This window comes from Mobula hypostoma, chromosome 8, assembly GCF_963921235.1.
Source record: "Mobula hypostoma chromosome 8, sMobHyp1.1, whole genome shotgun sequence".
Classification (NCBI taxonomy): Eukaryota; Metazoa; Chordata; class Chondrichthyes; order Myliobatiformes; family Myliobatidae; genus Mobula; species Mobula hypostoma.
Window position 1 is genome coordinate 22,534,115 of NC_086104.1, and position 23,246 is coordinate 22,557,360.

Here is a 23,246-nt window from a genome sequence, read left to right on the forward strand (position 1 = left end):
GGTATTTCACATTTAAAGATGTCTTGTAGGGCATTGTGTATCCCACTCCAATAGTATTTGATAACGGGGCATTCCCAGAAAATATGATAGTTTGCATTTTGATTTCCACAATTTCTCCAGCAAGCAGGGGGGGTTACTATCATAATGGGATTTCTGAGAGGGTGTAATAAAATATCTTATCAAGTTTTTCCACCTGAACTCCCTCCATTTCTGTGAACTGGTACACTTCCATTTATACCTCCATATTATTGTCCAGTCTCCCTCCTTCCTTCTCCCATTTTGTTTTAATGTATGTGTTTTAAGATTTGACAAACCCTTATACATGCTTGAAATTATTCTACTGCCATTGTGTGAATTATATGCTTTTCTAAGTAGCTATATCAGACATGTACTTGCCTTGGTTACATTTTTAACCGTCCTATTAACATACTATTGCATCTGTACATACTGATAAAAGTCTTGTTTTTCTAATAAACGTTTCTCTTTGAGCATTTCAAAACTGAACAGTGTTCCTTCTTTCATAAAATTGCAAATAGCTGTTATTCCTTTAGCTGTCCAGTCCTTAAATCTAGCATCCAGTTTATTCGGTGTAAAATCCGAGTCATATGCACACCATTTAAGAATTGCAATGTCTCTCTCTAGTTTATATTCTTTTATAATTTTCCATATTTTAAGAGTCCATTTCACCCATGGGTTGTCAATATTATTTATGTAACTTTGTAGGTTGTTATCAGCCAAAATTGCCTGTATGGGGATGGAAAGTATCCTCTCCTCAATGTTTTTCTGTTGAGCGTCATATGATGGGTTGCACCGGTATATCACGGCTCTCAACTGTGCTGCAAAATAATCATCTCTAAGAGAAGGTAGGCCCCATCCCCCCTTTTCCTTGGCTAATTGCAAAGTTTTGAGACGAACCCTAGGCTGATAGCATCTTGTTCCATTCATTGAATTGATTTTGGTTAATCTCTATGAAAGAGATATAGTAGTCTGGGCAGTATATTCATTTTAATAATTCAATCCTTGAACTGAGACCAAGAAAAAGAATTAGGTTCCATCTTGTTATATCTTCCTTAATTTTTTTATATATAGGCTGATAATTGCATTCTGATCATTTTGCCAAATCTTTTGGCATAATGATGCCCAAATATTTGACGGACTCCATTTGCCATGCCCAAGGATATCTACTTTCAATTTCTCTTGATGGGCTATAGTTATATGAAAGTAGTTGGGTTTTATCTATGTTGATCTTGTATCCTGATAATTGGCCATATTGTTCAAAGGATTGCATCAATTTAGGTAAAGAGTATGTTGGTTGCCCTAGGTAGATCAAAATGTGGTCCGTGTAACAGGCCAATTTATGCTCTGTCCCTTTAATAGTAATTCTCCTGATATCTTCATTTTGTCTGATGTATTGAGCTAATGGTTCCAGATATAACATGAAGAGTAGCGGTGACCATGCACAACACTGTCTCCTGCCCCTTTCTAGGGTAAAACTATCAGATAAATATCCATTGATTTTAATCCTGGCGGTAGGATTGTCATATAGTGCCTGTATAGTTTTAAAAATTGTGTCATGTAGACCAAATCTATGTAAACCCTCTGTAAAGAAAATTCCAATCAACCGAATCAAATGCCTTTTCAGCATTCACGCTTATCACTATTGCTTCAATTTCATTTTTTTAATGTATGATTCATAATGTGAAGTGTCCTTCGTATATTATCTTGTGTTTGGCGTTGTTGTATAAAACCTGTCTGATCATTATGTATCAGTGTGGGTAGAAACTCTTCTAATCACTTGGCCATGATGGAGGTAAATATTCTATAATCCACATTATGAACAGATATTGGTCTAAATGACCCACATTTCATTTTATCCTTGCCTTCTTTTGGTATAGCTGAGATTATCGCCTCCTTCCAGCTGGGTGGCATTTTGCGCCTTTCATAGGGCCCAGTTGAGTGTGGGGAGTAAAACAGGAATTAACTCACTCCTAAACTCTTTATACCACTCTGCCGTATATCCATCTGATCCTGATGACTTGTTTAATTTAAGCCTACTCATTGCAGTTTTTAGTTTAGCTTCAGTTATGTCAGCAGTCATCGTTCTATTTTGTTCTTTGCTTAAAGTGGGTAACTCTAAAGAATTCAGGAAGGTGTCAATTTGGGTTATGCTTCCCCCTGGAACTTTGGAATATAGAGTTTTGTTAAACATTTCAAAAGCTTCTTGAATTTCACTTAGCTTATTTTTTTTTTTAACACTTTTGTTCTTGGATCCCTAATTCTATGAATTGTATTTTCTGCTATCTTTTTTTCAGTTTCCACGCCAGTATTTTCATAGATTTAGGTCCACTTTCATAGTGTCTCTGTTTCAGAAACATTAAATTTTTTCTAATTTCTTGTGTAGCCAAACTATTAATTTCATTCCTAATTTTTAAAATTTCCTCGTGTATCCTGTTCCAAACTCAATTTGTGTATTTTTTCTAGTTCCTTCAGCTTATTTTGTAATTCCTCTAATGCTTTATTCCTTTTTTTTTTCTTTTATGAAAATATCGCTATAATTTTCCCTCTTAAGATAGCCTTCAGAGTATCCCATAGAATGGGAGGTGAAACCTCTCCATTGTCATTGAATTCTAAGGAAAGACCAATTTCTTTTTTAATTTGTTCCTTAAAATAGGGATCATTGAGTAGACTTGAATTTAGTTTCCAAATAGTATTCTTTGGTTGTAGGTCAGAATCAACAGATAGATAGGTGCATGGTCACTTATATCTATTGTCCCAATTCCACAGGTGATTATTTTGTCTCCATCTTTTCCAAATGTTATGAAATAGTCTATTCTTGTATACTGTATACAGAATGGGGGGCAGAATGATGAGTGTAATCTCTTCTGTCGGGGAAAAGGTCCCTTCACATATCAATTAGACCAACATCCTCAAAAAGAGTGTTAACTTTCTTATGTAAGGATTTTGTTTCATAAGTTTTTATATTGGAAGAGTCTGACAAATTGAGTTATCAATTTGGTTGTAATTGTAAATTTAAATTTCTCCCACATATCAAGAGACCTTCTGTTTCCATTACCATAATATTAGTAATTTTCTGGAAGAAACTAATATCACTTCTTGGGGATGCGTATATATTCAATAAAGTAACTGGATTTCCATCTATATTCCCCCTTACCAGAATATATCTGCCCTCCTTATCTCCCATTTCAAATACTTTTTCAAAATTTAGCTTGCTTAAGATGAGAATAGCAACTCCTATTCTATGTCCTGATTTATATGAGCAGAAAAACAAATTAGTGAAGCCCATTGTCTTTAATTTTCCATGCTCATTATCACTTAAGTGAGTTTCCTGTAAATATACTACATGGGCTTGTTCTTTTTTCATTTTTGATAGAACTTTAGTGTGCTTGACTGGATTCAACAGTCCATTGACATTATAAGAAATGAAGTGTACTTTGTCCTTAGCCATGTGTATTTATCTGTTTGTATATCATTGAAATTTGCAGAATATAACTTAATCGATCTACTCCCTGAACAAATAAGAGCCAAGAAACGCAAATAATTTTTTTAAAAAAAGGTAACAAAGGTATGATTCCAAGATGTGTCTCTAGATGACCCTGGGTTGAGCTAGAAGAAAAGTTTAGCCCTGGGGGATAGCCCCTCCTACCTGTGAGTTGAGGGCCCCCGTTGCAGTACCTATAAAAGTAAGTTTAAAAAAAACTACGTCCATTACACAGAAATGATTTCCCTGTGTATTCCTCCCATGTATATATTCTCATTTAGGTGGGGAAAAAGGAATGAATAGTCATAGTCATACTTTATTGATCCCGAGGGAAATTGGTTTTCGTTACAGTTGCACCATAACTAATTAAATAGTTGTTGTTCGTCCATCGTCGACGTCGATGAGGACCTCGACACCATCTGGTGTCGAGACCAGCGCATGATTTGGATTTAAGTGAGGGAGAGTTGTGCAGCATCAGCCTCACTCTCTCTTCCCAATTCCCATCTGGATCCAGTGGCAAGACAGAGTCGAAATGGCTGGAGATGGGACTAGGCGCAGTGTATGACCATAAATAAAACCATAAATAGTTAAATAGTAATATGTAAATTATGCCAGGAAATAAGTCCAGGACCAGCCTATTGGCTCAGGGTGTCTGACTCTCCAAGGGAGGAGTTGTAAAGTTTGATGGCCACAGGCAGGAATGACTTCCTATGACGCTCAGTGTTGCAATAAATGAATTTTAAAAAATTGAGTAATATAAAATCCACATTATAATACGTATTTCTCGAGATAGCTATATCACCATCTATTTTTGCTTTCGTTTAGTTTATCAGCACTTTTAAAGTCAGTCAAACCTTATGGCTCTTCTGGAGGAGGTGAGGGCTGTCCTCAGAGAACTCACAGTCTCTTCCTAATATCCTTCTCTTGTCCTGTTCCCATCCCCTGCTTTCTCGGTTCTCTTACTATTTCCCAAGCAGACTGGGCTAACTGCTCAGCCAGACTTTCCCTTGGTTTGACCACGCTAACGGGCAGTCCTCTGTTGTTCATGTCTGTAGTCGCCTCTTCCACTGTCTGATACAGTCGTATCTCTTCTTGGTAAAATACCCTCAGTTTAGCAGGGTACGGGGGTTTGGAATTTAATCTTTTCTTGCTTTAATATTTGTTTCGCGTCGGAATATTCCTTCCATTTCAGTAGGACCACCGGGGGTAATCATGATTGAAATATATTAACTTCCCGTTCCAAAAAACCCTCTTCTTACCCCAGGCACTCTGTAGAATCTCCGCCTTGCTCTTGAATCGAATGAATCTAAGTACTGTTGAGCGCGGCTTACTTTCTCTGTCTCTGGGAGGCCACGGGACGAGCGAACGATGCGCCCTCTCAATTTTAATTTCCATAGTCGGGGGAATCTCCAGCATGTCCCGCAGCAGCTTGTCTACAAAGTCTACCATCGACAATCCCTCCGCTCCTTCGGGAACATTATAAATCCTGGTATTTTTCCGTCGTGATCTTCCCTCCTGGTCAAGCAATTTACTTTCCTGTTGATTTAATATTTTTATCGTCTTACATAGTATCTGTTCCACGTTTTGCACGCGATCTTCCACCTTCTCAATTCGAGTCTCTGCCACGGCTATTTTCTGATTGACATTGGCGAGCTCTGACTTTATATCATTTAGTCACTCTTTTATATCTTTTTGGACTTCCCTTATCTCTTCCAGAATCTTTATCATATTTGTCGCTTTGCCTGAACGAGGCCCAGCGTCAGCTTCGTGCACGTGCGGGAGAGCCGCGCGCTGCACCTCTCTCTTCCATAGGCTCTGCAGTGATGCTTTTTTTATCTCCAATCTTTTTCCCCATTCTTGCCCCCCTTATCAATTCAGATATTTTCGAAAGGTATTTGATGGATTAACGGGGCAAAATATGTGTTTTTTTTTCCAGAGGAGCTACTGATTTAAGCTGCCATTCTGAACGATGACGTCACCGGAACCATGAAGTCATATTTTAAGCTTGGTTGAAATTCAGAATCAGGTTTATTATCATCGGCATGTGACATGAAATTTGTTAACTTAGCAGCAGCAGTTCAATGCAATACATAATCTAGCACAGAGAGAGAGAAAAAAATAATAAAAATAAAATAAAACATAATAAATAAATAAACAAGTAAATCAAAGTAGATTATTTTTAAAAATGTGCAAAAACAGAAATACTGCATATTTAAAAATAAAAGTGAGGTAGTGTCCAAAGCTTCAAAGTCCATTTAAGAATCGGATGGCAGAGGGGAAGAAGCTGTTCCTGAATGGCTGTGTGTGTGCCTTCAGGCTTCTGTATCTCCTACCTGATGGTAACAGAAAAGTGCATGCCCTGGGTGCTGGAGGTCTTTAATAATGGACGCTGCCTTTCAGAGACACCACTTCCTAAAGGTGTCCTGGGTACTTTGTCGGCTAGTACCCAAGATGGAGCTGACTAGATTTACAACCTTCTGCAGCTTCTTTTGGTCCCGTGCAGTAGCCCCTCCATACCAGACAGCTATGCAGCCTGTCAAAATGCTCTCAGCGGTACAACTATCTAAGTTTTTGAGCGTATTTCAAATTCCTAATAAAGTATATCTGCTGTCTTCCCTTCTTTATGACTGTGTCAATATGTTGGGACCAGGTTAGCTCCTCAGTGATCTTGACACCCAGGAACTTGAAGCTGCTCACTCTCTCCACTTCTGATCCTTCTATGAGGATTGGTACGTGTTCCTTCATCCTACCCTTCCTGAAGTCCACAATCGGCTCTTTCATCTTACTGACATTGAGTGCCAGGTTTTTGCTCCGGCACCATTCCACTAGTTGGCATATCTCACTCCTGTATGCCCCCTCGTCACCACCTGAAATTCTACCAACAATGGTTGTATCGTCTGCAAATTTGTAGATGGTGTGTGAGCTATGCCTAGCCACACAGTTATGTGTATACAGAGAGTAGAGCAGTGGGCTAAGCACACACCCCTGAGGTGCGCCAGTGTTGATCGTCAGCGAGGTGGATATGTTATCACCAATTCGCACAGACTGTGGTCTTCCGGTTAGGAAGTCGAGGATCCAATTACAGAGGGAGGTACAGAGGCCCAGGTTCTGCAACTTGTCAATCAGGATTGTGGGAATGATGGTACTAAATGCTGAGCTATAGTCGATGAACAGCATCCTGACCTAGGTGTTTGTGTTGTCCAAGTGGTCTAAAGCTGTGTGAAGAGCCATTGAGATTGTGTCTGCTGTTGACCTATTGTGACGATAGGCAAATTGCAGTGGGTCCAGGTCCTTGCTGAGGCAGGAGTTCGGTCTAATCATAACCAGCCTCTCAAAGCATTTCATCACTGTCGATGTGAGTGCTACCGAGCGATAGTCGTTAAGGCAGCCCACATTATTATTCCTTGGCACTGGTATAATTGTTGCCTTTTTAAAGCAAGTCGGAGCTTCTGCCCGTAGCAGTGAGAGGTTGAAAATGGCCTTGAATACTCCCGCTAGTTGACTGGCACAGGTTTTCAGAGTCATACCAGGTACTCCATCGGGACCTTCTACCTTGCAAGGGTTCACTGTCTTTAAAGACAGTCTAACATTGGCCTCTGAGACAAAGATCACAGGGTCATCAGGTGCAGCAGGGATCTTCACAGCTGTAGATGTGTCCTCCCTTTCAAAGTGTGCATAGAAGGCGTTGTGTTTATACCGATGAGGTGTCTGTTTATACGGATGTGTACTAAACTCTGTTTCTCTTTCCCTGTGCTGCCTGAATTGTGAACTATTTCCTATATTTTAGATCTACTGTATCTGCAGTTTTATTTCTCAATCTCTTCAAACAACTAAGTAGGGTCGACGAATCATTCAATAACCTACTCAAATAAAATTCAAATAAAGTTGGTGTGTGTATATAACAGTTACTAATTTTCAGGCTATTTTCTCCTGTTTGATTTGCTGTATATCCATGATCTCTGGGTGTCCTTGTGTTCTGAAAAGCTTCAAGCAAACATGGTTGTGTTGGATGGGAGTACATCAAAAGCCCACCACAATCAGCACCTTTTGGACATTGTACAGCCCACCGATTGCTTTGAGTTGGTGGACTGGATGATATTCAGGGATTCACCTTTGGGTCTAAATGAATATGTCACAGTTGTCATAGACTTCATCGAGATCTGTGTGGATAAGTGTGTGCCTTTGAGAACATACCGGACATACCCAAACCAAAAGCCGTGGGTGAACTAAGAAATTGATAATCTGTTGAGGGCTTGATCTGTGGCATTCAAACCAGTGATCCAGAACCATACAAGGAGTCCAGGCATGACCTAAGGAAGGCTGTTTTAAGAGTGATAAAACAATTCCAATTGAGGTTAGAGATGGAATCGGATGCACATCAGCTCTGCGGAGTTTGCAGGGCATTACTTCTTGCAAGACGAAACCTAACATCATGAATGGCTGTAATGCTTTACTCCCAGATGAGCTTTTGTGCATGCTTTGAAAGGAAGAATAAATCTACCCTGTAAATCTGTCTCGGAGGCTGACATTAGAACACCTTTCATGAGAGTGAACCCTTGGTAGGCCAAGGGTAAAAAAAGGGGTAGCCATGGGCACTCGCATGGGTCCCAGTGATGCCTGCCTGTTTGTTGGCTATGTGGAACAGTCTACGTTGCAAGCCTACACTGGTGACTGTCCCTACACTACATCAATGATGGCATTGGCGCTGCTTCCTGTGCCTGTGCTGAACTTGTTGATTTCATCCACTTTGCCTCCAACTTCCACCTGGCTCTCAAATTCACCTGGTCCATTTCTGACACTTCCCTTCCCTTTCTCAATCTCACTGTCTCAATCTCTAGAGACAGCTTATCATCTGATGTCTATTAAAAACCAATGAACTCTCACAGCTACCTGGACTATACCTCATCCCACGCTGCTTCTTGTGAAAATGCCATCCCCTTCTCTCAATTCCTCAGTCTCCACCACATTTCCTCTCAGGATGAGGCTTTTCTTTCTAGAACGACTGAGATGTCCTCCTTTTTCAAATAAAGTGGCTTCCCTTCCTCCACCATCAACGCTGTCCTCAATGGCATTTCTTCCATTTCGCACACATCTGCTCTTACCCCATCCTCCTGCTGTGCTACCAGAGATAGGGTTCCTCTTGTCCTCAGCTACCACCCCACCAGTCTCTGTGTCCAGCACATATTTCTCTGAAACTTCCGTCATCTCCAACTGGATCCCACCACCAAACACATCTTTCCTTCCCCTCCCCCCTCACTACCATTCAGGACACCAAACAGTCCTTCCGGGTGAGGTGACACTTCACCTGTAAGTCTGTTAGGGTCATATACTGTGTTCCGTGCTCCCGGTGTGGCCTCTTGTGTATTGGTGAGACCCGAAGTAGATTGGGAGACCGTCCGCCAGAACAAGCGGGATCTCCCAGAGGTCACCCATTTTAATTCCACTTCCCATTCCCATTTGTCCATCCATGATCTCCTCCACTGTTGGAATAAGGCCACACTTAGGTTGGAGGAACAACACCTTGTGTTCCATTTGGGTAGTCTCCAACCTGATGGCATGAACATCGATTTCTCAAACTTCCAGTAATGCCCCCCCGCCCCCCGGCATTACCCATCCCCTTGTCCCACTCTCATTTTATCTTCTTGCCTGCCCATCACCTCCCTCTGGTGCTCCTCCGCCCCCCCCCCTTTTTCTTTCTTCCATAGCCTTCTGTCTCTTTCACCAATCATCTTCCTAGCTCTTTGTTTCATCCCTCCCCCTCCAAGTTTCACCTATTGCTCTCTTCCCCCCCCCCCACCTTTCAACTCTACTCCCCAGTTTTTTCCCCTAGTCCTTCCAAAGGGTTTCAGCCCGAATGGTCAATTGTACTTTTTTCTATAGATGCTGCCTGGCCTGCTGAGTTCCTCCGGCATTTTGTGTGCATTGCCTTGGTGGGCCAAATGGCCTACTGCTGCTCCTGTGTTCTTATGTCTTACGATCTTAATATTGATGGTTTATGTATCATAAAACTACTTGTATCATAAGATGAGCAGCATAATTTCTTGCTGTATACCAGTAATGCAGAAACTTTATCTGAGATGGCCATTTTTATGCACTTTGATAATCGTATTTAAGTTCCGTAACCACACATTAATGCCCAACTTGTCAAAGTTTAAAAAAAAACAATCTTCAAATTAAAAGTCCAAAGGTCGAAGTACATTTATTATCAGAGTATGTATACATTATACAACCTTGAGATTCACCTCCTAACAAGAGGTCGCGAATCAAAGAAACCCAAAAGAGCCCATATTAAAAATAGACCATCAAACACCCAATATGCAGAGGGAAAAAAAAATCATCATGCCCATTTAATAAAAGGACTGTCGAGCACCCTATGGCGAGAAAAAGAAAGGTGCAAGCAAATAGCTTTCTGAACTGAAGTCCACAGGAGAGTTGTGTAGTTCAGCTGTGGGGCAGCAATCTGAACCTGTCTGTCCTTCGCCTCAGGCCCTGACACGCTTATCTTAATAACAAAAATAAATGCTGCACATGAGAGTACAAGCTTTGGATATGTGTGTGTTTTTTTGTAAAATTAATTTTGGATAAATAAAGCTGTGGTAAAAAGGGAGGGGGGGAAATGGATTCGTGGTACAGAAAAAACAAACTATGAAACTTGGGAGACTAGTATTGTGTAAATTTTTAAAAAGGCAAATGATTTTTGTTAATTTACAGACTATTTAACTTGTTTCAACTTATTTATGTGTGTATTTAGTTGGGTATAACTTGACTAACTTCAAAAATGCTAATTGAGCAATGATAATTAATTTAAATTAATGCATCGGAGTTGATTGTTTTTACATGAGGTGAATCCCAAAGTACCTGTATAACTAATTCAAACTGTAAATCTGCTTGTTTATTTTATTTTATTTCTGTTGAATTCTGGATGCACTGGCTGCCAAAATCAACAGTTCTTAACTTTATTAGGGTCAGCATTACCATAAATGGAGGAAAAAAAAAGCATACAAGATCAGGTCTTGATTATTTTTGTTAATTGTATTATCCCAAAATAAATAGTTTGGGGCTATTTATTTATAGTGATAATAAATAAATAGTGGTAATGGAATTTGAATAACTTGATCTATCTCACTCTAACCTCTAATACTTAAAGGAAGTGTTGGAGGTCAAAAAGGAAGCCTGCAATTAATTTTTGTTTTAAACTTGCTGTAGCTTGTAGTTTAGGATTATGGCAACTTTGTATTAGATCTGTTTAGGTTCAGGAAATTTGTCATGCCAAAATTTTTGAATCATTATCCTGCATCTCACATTTCAGCATAAACTTTGCTGTCGTAGAATTTAAGTGGGAACAAAATAGTAAATAAATTAACACACAATTTATTTTAAACTCTCATTTCTTGACATGTGTAGATGACATTGTTTAGCATTTCAGAAAATGAAGATATAGTCTGTGTTCTCGGAGTGCGATCTCTCCACAATGCAAGAGTGGCCTGTACAGACATGCTTGTGTTTCCTCCAGAGTTATGGCATGGAGTTAGCATTTAGCAGTGATCCCGTAATGTTCACTGCCTCACTTGAAGTAAGCTTCCCATGAAAGGTCTCATAAAACAGCAAATTAAGATTGTCCATGGTATCCAGCAACAATGATATTTGAGGAGATAGCTTTCTTATTGAAGAATTCTCAAGCATCAAACTTCAAATTCACAATCATATATTAGATTTCTGTTGATTCTATAATGTAAACATGCAAATAACATGGGGTGGGGGAATATTCCAAGTTTCCACTTTGCCCTTTGAAATAATAGGCAGATCAGCATCACCTTGAACTGGAAAGGGAAACAGAGTTAAGATCCTGGAGCTTCCTGAGTGATGATTAGTGCCTATAGTTGCTGTTTACATTCCCCATTTCCTTGAACATTTTTTGTTTTGGAGCTAAAAGGCTGATCATGCTGGCTTGGGCATGGTGCTGGAGACACTGTGGAAAGGCTTGAGTAATATAATAGAGGGATGTCCCACAACTCTTCTGGATACACTTGATTGTCACAAAACCACCTTGCCGTTTGACATACCTCAAGTTTTCTCACTACTAAATATTCACAACATTGGAAAATAATAAATATTTTTAAATACATTTATGGGATGTGGGCACTGCCAGCTAAGCCAGTATTTATTGCTCATCCCTCATTGCCCTTTTGAAGATAAATTATAAAATTATTTTGTCTGGTGATAATGAAATTGGATTGCAATCTTTTAAAAAAACAAAGAGTTTGATTTGGAGCAAAATTACCAATGCTGGACAGGACGCCCAAAACAAAAAATGCTCCAAACATTCTGCTAGACAAACGACGTTAGTGGAGAGAGAATAGTTGCCATTTTGGATCAGGGATCTGTCATCAGATTCAGAAAAGTGAGAAAGCAAGTATGTTAAGTTGGAGGGGGAAAGGAAGTTGTACATAGAACTTAACAGCACAGTAAAGGCTCTTCAGCCCACAATGTTGTGCTGACCTTTTAACCTATTTGAAGATCAATCTAATGCTTCCCTCCTATGCAGCCATCCATTTTCTATCATTCATGTGCCTATCTAAGTTTATTAAATGCCCCCAATGTATCTGCCTCTACCACCACATATGGCAGAGCTTTCCATATGTTTACCACTCTTTGTGTGTGAAAAATCAAACTTGACATTACCCCCCATAATAATTTCCTCCAATTATCATAAAATATCGATTGATAGTCCACTCAAACTATGCCTATCATCCTCTTGTACACCTCTATCAAATCAGCTCTCATCCTCATTCTCCTCTCCAAAGAGAGAAGCCCTAGTTCTCTCAGCCTTTTTTCACAAGACATGCTTGGATGAAGATAAAATTTGTCAAGGTAACAATTACTTTAAAAACCCAGAGTTCAGGCATAAAAGACAAAGAAACAAATAATAACGTGTTCAACCTATATTGTATTTGCATGAGAGCCAATATCATGTAACATGAGTGAGTGAGCTGCAGTACAAAGACATATGTATGCATGTATGCATATTCAAAAATTGACTTCCAAGTTCTCATTGATGCATTTGCTGAAATATCTAAGAAAATTGATATTATACTCAACAACTGCAAGACAAAGGTCCTCCAACAGTCTGCCCTGGTTGTACAATTTGACAACAAAGGCCCTAGCAAGATTCTGTAAGCTGTGGATTATTTTGCATATGTCAGGAGCTACTTTGTAGTGAAAGCAAATATTGGTGATGAAATTCACCATTTCTAATTGTAATAGCACAGCCTTTGGCCATCAAAATAACCGATGTTTGGAGATCGAGGTATCTGAATGTGACACAAAAATAATGGTTAACTGGAGTGATTCCCATCTCCATGTACATTTCTGAGGTGTTGGTGCTGAGAAGATGAGAATAGTTCATAGAAAGCAATATGGTACTTTTCCTCTTGTTTTCCAACTGTTAGCTTTTTTTCACTCAGCATAAAGCTATTCTGGTTTTTCTTACATTTCTGCTGCTTTCAATGTTGAAGGAGTATCCCGACTGTTTACTCCTTTTAGGCCTCTCATCTTAGATTAATATTTCTGACTATGTCCCCTTCAAAATTATGACTTCATTGAATGTTTCACGGTTCCTCTGTTAAACACAGTCATTACTTTTGTTACGAATCTAACACGCTATCTTGCACAATCAGCATTTTATGAAAATTGGGATATTGTCATATGACTTGTATTTTACATGATTTGCATCTGAACAAAAGGTTGTTGATTCACAAACAAAATTCCTCCCTTACCACCATTCGGGGCCCCAAACAGTCCTTCCAGGTGAGGCATCACTTCACCTGTGAGTCGACTGGGGTGATATACTGCGTCCGGTGCTCCCGATGTGGCCTTTTATATATTGGCGAGACCCGACGCAGACTGGGAGACTGCTTTGCTGAACATCTACGCTCTGTCCGCCAGAGAAAGCAGGATCTCCCAGTGGCCACACATTTTAATTCCACATCCCATTCCCATTCTGACATGTCTATCTACGGCCTCCTCTACTGTAAAGATGAAGCCACACTCAGGTTGGAGGAACAACACCTTATATTCCGTCTGGGTAGCCTCCAACCTGATGGCATGAACATCGACTTCTCTAACTTCCGCTAAGGCCCCACCTCCCCCTCGTACCCCATCTGTTACTCATTTTTATGCACACATTCTTTCTCTCACTCTCCTTTTTCTCCCTCTGTCCCTCCGAATATACCTCTTGCCCATCCTCTGGGTCACCCCCCCCCCCCGTCTTTCTTCCCGGACCTCCTGTCCCATGATCCTCTCGTATCCCCTTTGCTGATCACCTGTCCAGCTCTCGGCTCCATCCCTCCCCCTCCTGTCTTCTCCTATCATTTTGGATCTCCCCCTCCCCCTCCAACTTTCAAATCCCTTACTCACTCTTCCTTCAGTTAGTCCTGACGAAGGGTCTCGGCCTGAAACGTCGACTGCACCTCTTCCTATAGATGCTGCTTGGCCTGCTGCGTTCACCAGCAACTTTGATGTATGTTCCTAGTTGACATACCTCTGTAGTCTATTATGTAAAAGTGACAGTGTTGCACTGACATCTTTCAGGTGAGATAATAAACTGTGAGTCTCTCCTCCCTTGAGCTTTTGTGTCCCAAGGAACTGTTTCAGAAATGAGTTTGAGATATTCCTAACTATCTGAGCATTTTTATCTGTTTGATATGACATAGGCATCCAGAACTGAACTGCTACATTGCTAAATTTTAATAATTACCTCTTTTTGATTTGGTCTTCCTGTAGGTTTTGGAGGTTGTCTTGACATTGTTGCAGATGGAATTGCTCTCTTAAAAAAAGCTGGCATCAAACCAAGCAAGAATCCAGTGCACCATAATTACATCATATCAGAAGAACAGTTGGCAGAAAGCTTTGCATACTTCTTTCCTGCTGGAGCTGCATCCGAGTAAGGCAATGGCATGAATGAGATGTACCAAATTGGATGTGTATTGTAGCAAAAATACATCTTCATTCTTCGACAGTGAAAGGCTCAGTGGAGTTGAAGAACAGAGTAACATAATTTCAAAGATCACAATAATGGGTTCATTTGAAAGAGCAAGTTATGAGTTTTATTTGAACCATAGTGGTTAAATGTAAAAAGAAATCATACTTTTAAATTGAGCTTTCCTCTTGGGATTGCGATTGCCAGTAATTTCTTAGAAGCTGTCCAAGATGACCACACTGTTAATTATGAGTGTTGTATTTGGCAGTTCTACACTTGGCATGCAGACTTGGGCTCTTAATTGTTGAGTTACTGAACCCAAATAATATTAACACAGGATTACTGTAGTTGCAGTAAAATAGAATATTCATCAAACAGTAAGAAAAGGCCCTCATTCTTTCTAGAGCAGACATATAGAATATTAATTATAATATAAAAATAAGCTTTTTGGCCAATTGGTTCCCTCCCAGGAACCAGCAAACTGTCTCCTCCTTATTGCCCCCCCCTACTCCCCCTGTGATTCACATAACCTACGTGGAGGGATAATTTACAGTAATCAATTAACTAACCTTGATATCTTTAGATATGAGAGGAAACCATAGAACCTAGAGTGAACACTCACAACACGCTGGAGGAACTCAGAAGGTCGGGCAGCATCCGTGGAAACGTCAACTCATCGTCTCCACGGATGCTGCCCGACCTGCTGAGTTCCTCCAGTGTGTTGTGAGTGTTGCTTTGACCCCAGCATCTGCAGAGTATTTTGTGTTTACGAACCTAGAGTGGAGATAGAAATTCTGCACAGAAAGAGGTTAGGATTAAATCTGTGCCCGCAAAGCTTTGAGGAGCAGCACTAGCTGCTCTACTGCATGTAGTCAATTTAGCTGTTTACTATTAATGGATATGCTGTACTTTTTATTTGGAACTGATTTTTGTGAACTTTTACTTGTGTTGTACCACAGGTAGCTACACAAACCATGGCATTCTTTTCTCCACTCTTAAGTTTTTTTAATCCTTTTGTACCATTATACACTTAGATTCTAGCTCAAATCTATATTGCCTAGCAATTGAACTTGAATCTTTCCTGGTTATATATGGAATATCTTTATACCAAGAGATGCATTTTCCTAATATAACATGGTATTTTATAGTTTAAATTATTGGATTTTTAAAAAAAATATATAACAAATACTCTGCATTCCAAATTAGTGGTCCTGAAAAATATTCATTGTATCTTTTCTTTAGAGACTCAATGTTTGAGAGGGCCACTTTCTGACAGTACAGCAGTGCAGGGAAAGGGTTCCATAGGCTTGCTGAAATTGAGATGTATCAGATTTGTATTACAAAAAAGGATAGATTAAGGAAGAAAGATAGAAGAGCCAATTGAAATATATAAAATTACAATATTTTTATAATGGGAACAAAATTTGGTTAGTTTCAAGATTAGAATGTAATTTAATTTAACAGAAACAGCATGGAAGAAGAATTTTTATTCGCTTATAATACAGGAGGGGATAAATACACGAAAGAACAAAATTTAAGGTATGGGAATAGGCTTGGAAGCATAATATTTGGCTAGCAAATTGGAGAAGCACAAATCCTATGGGCTGAATTGTAGTTTTGTGGCCAGTTAAAATACTGAAATCTTTTCAAAATAATTGTTAATAACAGTTGTTATTTTCAGGCGCTTTATTTCCAATGTTACACTGTTTCGTAAACTGGTAAAAGCCACCCAAGGACTCCCTCGAGTACGATGGTCGTTAGGTGGAAATGCACCAGTCATGGCAAATCGTCTTGCAAAGGAAGGCTGTGAAGTGCTTATGGGGAGTCGTCTAACACCTGACCTTATTGCACTTCTTGAAGAGCACATAACTGGTTTGTGCCAATAAATTCATATTTGGGTTGTTCATTTACATAAAGAAAGCTATTTTATATCAAGAAGTTGAACCTATATTAACAACTATATCAACAACTTGCACCTTCACTTAACATATGTCCCAAATTACTTCTAATTTGTGTTCAAGAAAAATGTCATGACAAAGGGGTTGAGTAGTTAGATGGACAATAGAAAGCTTGATTGACAGGATTTGAAACTCTTTCGGATAGCCATAATTAAAGATGATTGGATAATTTTCCGAAGATAGGACCAAGACATTAACATTTTGCTCATTAGTGTGGTTTAGCAGGAGTTGTAGGAATAGTTTAGAAGGAGCTGTAAGGTTGTAGAGAAAAAGCCCATGCATGTGGACTACATTTTTAAGTTAAATGGAACATCGGTAGGGATCTGCAGTGAAAAGAGGAATGAGCACTTTTATTGTGGGTCAAAGGTTGAGCTATAGTGTTTTAGATGAGTTATAATCTGGAATGAAGGATGGGAGGTCAAGTGGGAAGACGTATAAATAGTTCATTTTGGAAGTAAGGACACGTTGGTATTGAGCATTTATTTTACTGATCAAAGCTTCTCTTCAAGATATTATATGTGTAGATGTTTTAAATTTATACTGTATCAATCAACAAACTTGGGAATTAGTTATGAATCCTCGAAGCTTTAATTTATAATAACCTAATAGATACTTTAAAACATCTTTGGATAGCTTCAATTTAAAATACCCATCTTCCTTCGAGATTCTGTACTGCCTGACATTTTCTATTTGGATAATAGAACAACCATAGTGGCTGCACACTTGTTTTTACTATAAACAAAATGGCCTAATTTTCATTTTCTGATCTAACCTGCTTTAGGAGGAAGAGGGAATGAGGCATTTTTAGATGCTGAATTTTTAACAGGATATGACTTTGTTTTTTCTATTTATTAGCTTTCCTTGCAGTCTGTACCATTATTATGTTGAGGAGTACTGTCACGGTGATTGTGATGGTTTTGCACCATTAAATTTAAGATGCTAATAAGTAGTTAGTGGTTTTTGCTCATTTATCCTTCCTTTTATTTACTCATATTTAATTTGGTGTTTTGTATGATAAATCAATCCCATAATCCCTCCCAATTCTTATCGTGTGCAGTATGTGGGAACTCAGATGCAAAAGGTTAATTTAGTTTTGTAGACACTTCAAGCCTGTAGTTTTAATAAATAATTCGAGTATTTTGCTGTTAATCAAACTGATCTTGCAAAGATTGGAAACCGGAGTTAAGATCATTTGTAATGCTCGCAGCTATCCTTGTAAGTGACAGTGTATAGTTAAACTACTGATAAGGATGAAACTGCAAAACCATGGGTATAACAAGCACAAGTCCTATATTAATGTTCTAGATTTCTTAAACAACATTTTCTATACCACATTTCAATTGTTGTTTTTTTTTAACCCTTCTAGTTACAAGCAAGCCAGTAGATGAAACTGACATTCATCTCATCCTGGAATATTCAACTGGTTCCAAATGGGGAAAGTTAGTGTCAAGAAGAGCAAACAGGTTTGTGGCACAATGAACAGTCAATTGATATAGGACAATTGTTTTAGGTATAGTAAAATATTGTTGAGTAGAGTAAATATTGGAAATCCATATGTCATTTATAACCTTTTTCTTGTAGAGAATATAATATATAAGAAAATATAGATATAAGAAAATCTTAGTTTTCATTTTAAGTCCTTGCCTTTGATTTATGCAAAATTTCTTTGATTTAATACTTCTGAAGATTATTGCTTTTGGTTTTCTTTTGGGATCTACAGTACTGTGCAAGTCTTAGGCACATATATATAGCTAGGGTGTCTAAAACTTTTGCACAGTACTGTCTTTGTCAGCTTGGAGTGGAGAGTGAGTTTGTAAATCTGGCAGGAACAAAGGATGGCAAGGCTGGAGTGCCATGGGGTGTTGTGGCAGAGAAGTACCGGGGTGGGGGTGGCGTGGTGCAGACACATCCAGCCCTGAGATGATCATTACAGAATGCCTCTCTGGTGCTTACCACACCCTCCCCTCTCCCTTCCTCTTTTCCCAACCATGATTTCCCTCTCCCTGCCCTCTCCCCACTCTCAGTCCACAATAGAGACCCATATCAGAATCAGGTTTATCATCACTCACATATGTCATGACTTTTTTTTTGCAACAGTATGGAGCAATACATAAATTACTACAGTACTGTGCAAAAGTCTAAGCTACCATTGCTATATATATGCAGCTAAGACCTTTGTCCAGTATTATAACTGTTGCTGGCCACACCAGCATGTATTATCTAATTATCCTAGAGAAGGTGGCGACCCACTATGAATTGTTGCTGTCCTTCTGGTGAAGGACTCCTTAAGGGATGTTGGGCAGATGGTATCAGAATTTGGACTCTGATAAAGAATGATTGGCAATATATTTCGAAGTCAGGATGATACACGACTGTATTTAGTACTGGTCCTTCTCGATGGAGATTGGTTAAATGTGGTTTCTGTTATCTATGTGCACCACAGTTAACAGCTTTGTAGTCCTACATAGGAGATGAGTCCAAAAGATAAATGTCCATGAGATCCAGGGCAGTTCATCAAATTGGATTTGAAATTGATTTGGTGAGAGGATGTCAATTTATAGTTGCTTTTGTGATTAGAAGTCTGCAACCATTGGTGTATACCATAGGAATGCTTGCTCTTTGGTATTTACATTAATGATCTGGATATGAATGTAGGAGTATATTCGCAAGTGATATGAAAATTGACAGAGGTGTTGATGACGGGGAAGGTTGTCTTTGACTAGAGAATTGTATTGATTAGTTGGTATGATGGGCAGAGAATTAGCAGATGAAATTTCAACCTGCAAAAAAGTGGGGCAATGAATTTTATGAGTACCTATTAGGCTATGAAATGCATACTGAATGGTAGGAGTCTAGGAAGGCCTGAGAAGCAGAGATGGAACAAAATGTGTTTCTCCTGGTAAGTGCATAAATCTGAAATGTGTTGCTTGAGGTTTAAGAAGTACTTAAAATGGCATTTCATATGCTCACTTTCGGTAAGCTTTCCCTCTGCATAGTTCATCCTTAACAGTCAACATATTCAGCAGATCATGCTCTGTCACCTTCAGAGTGAAGCCCTCAGAATAATCTGCCACCTCTCACCCGACCCCTTTCAGCATTCTGAAAGGATCATTCTCTCTCTGCTTCCCTGGATCATTTTCTATCTCTGACAATACTTGCTCCTTCCTCACAGCACCTTATCTAGCAAATGCAGAAGGTACCTACCTTTTTAACTCTTTTCATTATCAGGGACCCAATAGATCAAGGCTGATTCACTTGTACTATTTTCAATTTAGTGTCTTTGGGCGAAAAAACATATAGGAGGGAGGTTGAAAATCTGGCTGAGTGGTGCCACAACAACCTTCCACCCAATGTTAGAAAGACCAAGGGGCTGATTATTGACTTCAGGAGGAGGAACTGGAGGCCCATAAGCAAGTCCTCATCAGAGGTGGAGAAGGTCAGCAACTTTAAATTCCTGGTGTTATCATTTCAGAGGACCTGTCCTGAGCTCCCCATGGAAGTGCAATCATGAAGAAGGCAAAACAGTGCTTCTACATCTTGAGATGGTTGCAAAGATTCGGCATGATATCTAAAACTTTGACAAATTTCTATACATGTGGTGGAGAGTGTATTGAGTGGATTGCATCACAACCTGGTATGAAAACCTTGAACAGAAAATCCTACAAAAAGTAGTTATTATGGCCCAGTCCATCGTGAATAAAACCCTCCACACCATTGAGCACATTAGCACATTTACACAGGGCACTGTCGCAGGAAAGCAGTATCCCACATTAAAGACCCTCACCATGCTGGCCATGCTCTCTTCTCGCTGCTGCCATCAGGAAGAAGGTACAGGAGCCTCAGGACCCACACCACCAGGTTCAGGAATGGTTCTTGCCCCTCAACCATCAGGCTCTTGAACCGATGGGGATAACTTGACTCACCCCATCACTTAACTGTTCCCACAACTTATGGACTCACTTTCAAGGACTCTTTATCTCATGTTTTTGATATTTGTTGCTTACTTATTAATAAGCAATTATTAACTCACAGCTTCTGTGGGTCAAAGATGACCTGGGACTCAGGATGGCTGGTGTTTACAGGATTCCCTGTGACTGCAGAGCAGCATATATCAGCCAGATAACGCACGGTAGAAACTCACATCAACAAGCAGAGGAGGTGTATCTGTTTGGGTTACCCAGAGAAATTGGTGGTAGAGAACATTGCATTTACAATAGCTGTAGGAGTGACTTTGACGGCACAAAACTTGTGCTGCGCCAAAGGCTTTTGGGACCAGCTGGTGAAAGAAGCCATTGAAATAAAACTAGAGGAAAAGAATTTTAACAAAGATGAAAGCCTCGCTCAAATGAAGAACTGGAATTCAATTGTAAACAAGGTGGGCCAGTGGAAACCCGATTTGATGAGGACTAATCAATCAGGAGGGACAGATGATGGGAGAACGTATAAATACCACCAGACTAGACATGCCCAGGCATTATCCCTAATGAAGATGGCTGAGTTTGTCATCAAAACGTTGGTTAAAATCGATACCTTTACCCGTCTGGAAGCCTGAGAAGGGTTTATTTGCAATTATTCTTTATTATTTCTATTTTCTTTTGTATTTGTAGTTTGTTGTCTTTTGAACATTAGTTGTTTGCCCACCTTGTTGGGTGTGGTCTTTCATTGATTCTATTCAGTTTCTTGGATTATCTGAGTATGCCCAGAAGAAAGTGAATAGCAGTGTTGTATGTGGAGACATACACGTACTTTGATTCGAAGGCTTTGTTTTGTGCTCATGAATTCTCCCCTGCAATGGGGAGACTAAATCTTTATCACACAGTTCAAATCCCGGAATTCCCAATCAACAGCATTGTTCCAGGAAGGACTGCAGCAGTTGAAGGTGGCTGGCCATCATCTTTCCAAGGGCAGGTAGGATAGGTGATAAATGCTGACCTTACTAATGAAATGCTGACCTTACTAATGGACACAACATTCTGAAAACTGAGTTGCCAATGGAGCAATGAAGTAGTTTTTGCGGGGAGCAGTTCTGAATTTGCACATAGATCAAGTAATGTCTACTCTCATATACAGTGACTGCATGTGTTTCTGCACTTCCACATTTTCTTCCCATGCAAATTTGATTCTTAGTATTTTAATTTTGTGAAATGTGGTGAAGTTGGCAGCTTTAATGCTAAAACTCCTTGTTTCCATAGGTTCATAGTCCACAGCGACACATCCAATCCTGTTTTGGAATCACTGGAGGACTTTCAGGCTGAACTTAAACAGTTCAATCCATCTCTTCTAATAGTTAGTGGACTTCAAATGATGGATAACTTTCCATTTAAACCAGGTGAGTGTAAAACAGCTCCAATCTGTTAACTAAATTTGCTGATGACACAACACTGATTGGCCTAATCTCAAATAATAATGAGGCAGCCTACCCTAACACAGTGGTGTCAAAAAGCAACCTCTTCCCTCAATGTCCCAAAAACAAAGGAGTTAGTTGTTGTCTACAGGAGGAATGGAAACGGGCTATCCCCTATTGACATCAATGGATCTGGGGTTGAGAGGGTGAACAGCTTTAAGTTCCTCGGCATAAACATCATCGAGGAGCTCACGTGGTCTGTACATACTGGGTATGTGGTGAAAAAGGCACAACAGCATTTCTTTCACCTCAGATGGTTGAAGAAGTTTGATATGGGCCCCCAAATCCTAACAACTTTCTATAGGGGCACAATTGACAGCATCACTGCCTGGTATGGGAACTGTACTTCCCTCAATCGCAGGACTCTGCAGAGGGTGGTGCGGACAGCCCAGAGCATATGTAGATGTGAACTTCCCACTATACAGGACACTTACAGAGACAGGTGTGTGAAAAGGGCCCGAAGGATCATTGGGGACCCGAGTCACCCCAACCACAAACTGTTCCAGCTGCTACCATCTGGGAAATGATACTGCAGCATAAAAGTCAGGATCAACATGCTCCGGGACAGCTTCTTCCACCAGGCCATTGGGCTGCTTAACTCATGCTGACACAATTGTATTTCTGTGTTATATTGACTATCCTATTGATTATAAATTGCACATTTAGACGGAGACATAACGTAAAGATTTTTACTCATGTATGTGAAGGATGTAAGTAATAAAGTCAATTCAATTCAAATACATTTCCATATGGGCTGTTGTTTCAATAGTACCATGACTAATTGTTCTGAGCTGATCAGGAGGCATATCTTATAAAGTTTGTCATGACTTTGACTCAATAAAAATTTAGATTACTGCTTTTTATTTTTAATATTCCAATCAAATTCACTGGGTACAGTATTTTTTAGCACTTTGGTATGGTTTTAAAATACTTTACTTTCATAATTCCATTTATAGACAGTCATTAAATACCTGACATTTTGTTTCAGGACTTATTGCAAAATTTCCCTCATCTATTCTACATGTGAATCCCATTCCAAGTTTATTTTTAAGATTGTTTTAATTTCTTGAGAACAATATAGTTGTGTTGTAATATTATTTTCTCCCAGATTAGTACTGTACTGACTTACAGAGATCGAGGGGAAATAGTCTAGTTTTTTCCTTTTGGTATCAGTATTACTGTTACCCAAAGTTTTAATTCAGAAAATGTATTGGGGAAAATGTGTTCCATTTGCCTGCACTTGTCTATTTATTGGTGAATGGTAGGTTGACAGCATTATGGTTTATTTATCTCTTCACTGTAGGGTTTTGTTTACCTGCATAAATGTTCTTTATGCCATTAACGGGAAAATCACTTAAATTTTGAACTTGTTTTGCCTGCTTGTTTGTACAGAGGAGGGGGGATATG

The 23,246-nt window shown here is 39.4% G+C and overlaps 1 protein-coding gene across 1 annotated transcript in view; it reads left to right on the forward strand.

Annotated features, from left to right (window-relative positions):
- The window catches only part of adpgk2 (ADP-dependent glucokinase 2), a 51,852-nt gene that overhangs the window by 14,793 nt on the left and 13,813 nt on the right, over positions 1-23,246 (forward strand). Inside the window, exons 2-5 of the mRNA XM_063055582.1 lie at positions 14,282-14,441; positions 16,159-16,349; positions 17,802-17,898; positions 21,628-21,764. Of these exons, the coding sequence (XP_062911652.1) occupies positions 14,282-14,441; positions 16,159-16,349; positions 17,802-17,898; positions 21,628-21,764 (585 nt within the window). The remainder of the gene's footprint in view (positions 1-14,281; positions 14,442-16,158; positions 16,350-17,801; positions 17,899-21,627; positions 21,765-23,246) is intronic.